At 43.7% G+C, this 4,910-nt stretch overlaps 1 protein-coding gene across 1 annotated transcript; it reads left to right on the top strand.

Annotated features, from left to right (window-relative positions):
- The first annotated feature begins 898 nt into the window (after nt 1-898).
- LOC147889225 (uncharacterized) lies at nt 899-2,123 on the top strand. Its single transcript, XM_087391866.1, has one exon. It carries the CDS (start codon nt 1,057-1,059, stop codon nt 1,615-1,617), a length of 561 nt encoding a protein of 186 aa, XP_087247992.1. The 5' UTR covers nt 899-1,056; the 3' UTR covers nt 1,618-2,123.
- Nucleotides 2,124-4,910: the final 2,787 nt, after the last annotated feature.

The raw sequence follows: 4,910 nt of genomic DNA on the forward strand, positions 1-4,910 counted from the left end.
CTAATACTAACATAACTTTTCAACCATCACATAATTCTACATGACAAAAGTGTTCCACAATTGGACCTATTTAACCTACCTATTCCACATGAGCAAACGGTCATATAAATATAACTCGGGAGGAGGCTATGGAAGTGTTGGTGTCACATGTTGGGAGGAGAATTGTTGGTGTCACACTATGGGAGGGGTGATTGTTAGTGTCAAAATTTGAGAAGGGTGGGTGGGACCCGGGGGGGGGGGGGGGGGCATAGAAGGTGGTAAGTAGACATGTTGGTATAAAAGCAAGGGGGAATGGAGAAGTATTGGTGTCAAAATATGGGGGAGTAGAGGGTAGAAGTGGGATGATTGTGGCGCCCATCTTGTTATCAGCCAAAAATGACTAGGGAACCATTTGCAATGACAAGGAGAGACTCATGTGTAGGGCCAAGGAAAGTGTTGGTGTCAAAATATGGGTGAGAAAGGGGGGGGGGGGGGAGGGGGGATGTAAAAGGTAAATGTGAGATGATTGTGGCACCCACCCTCGAAAAAAGACTAGAGTGGAATCATTTGAAATGACAAGGAAGAGAGACCCATGTGGGGGGAAGGGGAAATGTTGGTGTTGATGATTGTGGCAGTTATACTGTGAGGAACCGTGCTTAATCAGAAGGAGAGAACCATGTGGGATGGAGCATTGGCTAGGAGACCAAAGGAAGGTGGAAATTGAAGGCTTGGCAAGGTGGTTGTATAGACACAATCAGAGGAGATGCTTGATTGGGCGTATCCGTCACCTTGCACATTCCGCAGCCTTCCACCAGCCAGACAAAGTCACTTTTGAGTCTTCGCTTCATACGTCGGACTCCATCTCCAACTCCCTTCTTAAACTCCTCCTTCACAACAATCTGCTCAATTCCCACCCTCAGTCTCATCCCTTCGCTTCCTTCCTCACCTTCCTTGCTCGCCTCCATCCTTCTCGCCTTCCATCTCTCCATCTTAGCTTTGTTTTTGTCATTCACCTCCTCCTCGACCAGCCCATCTCGCTGCTGATCCGCCCTCACACGTCCCACCCCGAATCGCAGCATGGGTAACCGCCTCTCCTGCGTCTTATGCCCTCGTCGCCTCCCTACCATCAGAGTTGTGCATGCTGTCGGCGGCCGCATCTCCGAGTTTCCCGACCCATTGAAAGTGGCCGAACTGATGATTGAGTTTCCCAGCCATTTCGTCGTCGATTTCAGCTCCCTTCACACTGGGACGCGCATTTCTCCGTTGTCTGCCGATGATGTAGCGAGCCCTGCTCATTCGTACGTCCTTTTTCCCATCCACAAACTGCACAAGCGCCTCTCGGCGGAGGAGCTGGCTTTCATTACCTCGGTTCTCTCTAAGCCTGCGAATGCAAAGGCTGCAAAGCATGGGAAAAGCAAGGTCACCCCTTTGCTTTCAGATGTACAGGTAGTTGAGGAGGAACAGGCAGAGGCGGCCGGTAATTATGAAGAGTCGCCCTGCATCTTGAAAGGCTACTCGTTCGGAGTCAGTGACATCTTACAGGTACAGAATGCCGGCCAACAACAGCTGATGTCGAGGAAGAAATCATGGATGCCAAAGCTGGAGACCATCAGTGAGTCTTCACTTTTGAAAGTGTGATCCATATACTCCTTCACATCGGCAACATTCCGGAGGAGACCGGCGAGTCGCAATTGAAACTGTACATGCGGAAACCAGGTAGGTTGACTTCCAGCAGGCGCATTAGTGATACAGATCACCAACAAGCAACAAGTAACTGTTTCTGAACTCAGGAACATCAGAGATTGGGGGCATTCCAAGTAGTGTCCGTGGCATGACTTTTTTCGCAAGGATGATCTACAACCAAATACCTTTGTCTTTCCTGACGCTTCGTTAACCTCATTTGTCAAGAGATGCAGCCCGCGCCCTTTTGCATCATAGCCACTTGCTCGAAATTTCAGTGGCCCAAAACAGGGGCGATACAGGTGCAAAGGCACTCAAGTTTACGTTCCTCGCAAAGTCTATAATCGCGATGTAAGTCATGATCCCAATGGCTTCAGCTAAATGTTGGATCACAAAGGAAGAAAGTATCCTTTGCATTCCTTAGTGCTTTGGCGATAGGACTGACGCGTCCTCCACAAAATAGATTATGGGTTATGGATATTCAAACTAAGCTTTTCTACCTTTTCTCTTTCTCCCCTCTCGTCTTCTATTTAAAGAAGTGCTTAGAGAAACAAGGGAGCACATGATGTGCTCGACAACGTTACCCTTTCTAACTTTCATGGATTAGATCTATAGTTGATATGAGGGGGAGAGAGAGAGAAAGGGGGAGGGGGGGGGGAGAGCAAGAGAGCTAGCAATATAAATAATTAATGGAGGGGATGAGTGTCTAAAATTGATTGGCAAGATGGGATGAGTATCCAAAGTGATTGGGAGGACACTTTTTGGGAAAAAGTGATTGGGAGAACACTTTTTGGAAAAATGTGAGCAAAGCGTTGCCTCGAAGGTCGCACTAAAAATAGGGCTGGTCTAGACTTGTAGGTTATGGATTTTCAAGCAATATAAGGGTTTTCATACACATGCTTACGAAGCACATGCACACTAGCTAGCACATGCACAAGCAATATACTATTAGCATAATGTAAGATTTTAATATTGTTGTGAGATTATTAGGAAAACACTAATTGTATCAATGAAGCACTACCAAAGTAGACGTTGTCTAATCAAAGATTGTGTGAGGCATCAACAATTAGAAATATAATTTGAAAGAGCCTCAAATTAATAAATGTCATGCAGCGAGCTACATCATATTTTCTATAAAGGCATGTCTCATAACTAAAAATATTACACATCACTCTACCTCCCCACATATATCAAGACATGCAATGCTAATAATGACTAGTGTGAAGCTCATGGCAAGCCAAGGTGCTTCTTCAAAGCCAGACCATCACCTTGTAGACCTCTCTCTCCCGTTCTTTCCCTTGAAAACGAGGGGTTTTGTCCCAAATTAATGACAACTTCTAAGGTTAAACGTCTTCAACATGAGATTTTCCTTCAAATTAGATGTACCTATTGCGATAATGCTATTTTGGATGAGGCCATTTTGGCTTTTTGAAAAGCTTGAAATGGCAACAAGAGCTCTCTAGCATGGTCTTTGGACCATTAGAAATCAGCCATTATATTTGGAATGGGGACCAAGGAGTTTTCTCTTGGTGCCCCTACTAGAATTCCAATATGGCTAGAGTTTGGGTAGAGCTTCCTGATCTTCCTCTTTATTTGTGCAATCAACTACAGCTATGATTTTGTGGATTGGGAGAAGTCCTTGGGGCTAAACAAGAGAATTTTATTAATCTTAGGGGGAACCGAGAACCCCCAGGTGTGTACTAAGATGGACATTATAGAGGAAATGCCCAAGACCCTTATAATTCTAAATAGAAATGGTAGTACCTTTAGGGAGCAGTCTCTAGTGTATAAGAACTTGCCCAATTATTGCTACACATGTGGTAAAAAATTATCCCTTGAAAAGGGGAAATCCCAAAGAGGCTACTCTTGCTTCTCAAAAACATAATATTCCTATAGAGAAATGGGTGCCTAAGTCTCCTTTAGTGCCCATTAGTACTCAACCAGAGGGTCAACCATGGTCAAACCTCCAAGAGCATTGTTGAAAAAGGCAAGGAAATTCTGATATCCCCTGCCATAAACAAAACCCTTTTGAACAGCTTAGAGATAAGGCTGATGACAATGAAGCCAGTAATAGAGAGGATCCTGACAATCACATGACAATTGAATCTGGCTGGCTTAAAGAATTTGAAGTAGATGTTAATAGAGAGGATGCCATGGAAGGGGAATATATTAGTGAAGAAGATTCAAAAGAAGAGCAAGTCACAGGTACCCCAGAAATTCAAGGAGACACTAGTCAAGGTAAACCTTTCAATATCATTTAGCACAAAAGGAGGCAATTTAAATCTACTACTACTCAAGTAAATAGCCCCACCAACCCAGGGCTAAGAAGGGGTAGAAAAAGAATGCCAAGTAAATCAGTCTCCTTCTTGTCTCTTAATGTTAGAGGGTTGATGGACCCTAGAAGAGAAGATGAGATTTATCATTGGTTGAGAGCTAACTCTCTCTCCCATAGAGAGTAGATTGAAAACTATTGACAAAAGAAGGGTCTGGTATTATAATTCCCATGTGGAAGGGAAGGGCGGGACTACTATTAGAATCATGTCTAACTTCAATGGAGGGTCACCCAAGTGGTCACAAATGGCCAAAATGGATGGGTGCTTCTCAAATGCTTTATCAAAGGACATAAATTTGTAGTGATCTCTGTGTATGCCCCAAATGCAGCAGCAAAAAGAAAGAAATTGTGGGAATCTCTAATGTGTGCAGAAGGCAACTGTTTTTCCAGGGCATAACAATGGGTGTAAAGGAAGAAGGACAGGTGGTTGGAAAAGGGCATTGTTATTAGAGGCTCGAGCTTGATGCTTGGGAGGAACTCAAAGAGCAATGGCATATGGTGGATGCATGTCCAGAAGGGGATTTCACTTGGTGCAACATTGAAATGGGAGATTGTAGGAGAGAAGCCACATTAGACAAGTTTTATCTTTCCTAGGCTCTTCTGAGTAATCTTAGCTCTTTAAAGACTAAGACTTTCTCCTCATAAACTCTATCAAAGCAGACGCCAATATGTTTATGTTCTAACTTTGGGTCTGGACACAAAGCATCTTCCTGGTTTAAAACATACCCAAAACTAAAGAGTAACCAATCCATGCATGATAAAGACATTTTGGGATAATGCTTTAGTAAAGTGGAGTTCTATTGCAGATGCTTGGGCTGTTGCAATTGAGAATACTTGAAAACTTCGCAAGACAGCTAGAAATAATAGAGCCAAAATAAGAGCTCAAAGAATGGACATGATTCAGAGCAAGATTAAAATA

Source organism: Dipteris shenzhenensis, chromosome 20 (genome assembly GCF_047967505.1).
Source record: "Dipteris shenzhenensis isolate YYH24624 ecotype China chromosome 20, Dip_SZ_1.0, whole genome shotgun sequence".
In the NCBI taxonomy this organism is placed as follows: domain Eukaryota; kingdom Viridiplantae; phylum Streptophyta; class Polypodiopsida; order Gleicheniales; family Dipteridaceae; genus Dipteris; species Dipteris shenzhenensis.

What these genes read in the sequence shown, in the direction of transcription:
- LOC147889225 (XM_087391866.1), top strand. Translation starts at nt 1,057, where the DNA reads ATGGGTAACCGCCTCTCCTGCGTCTTATGCCCTCGTCGCCTCCCTACC.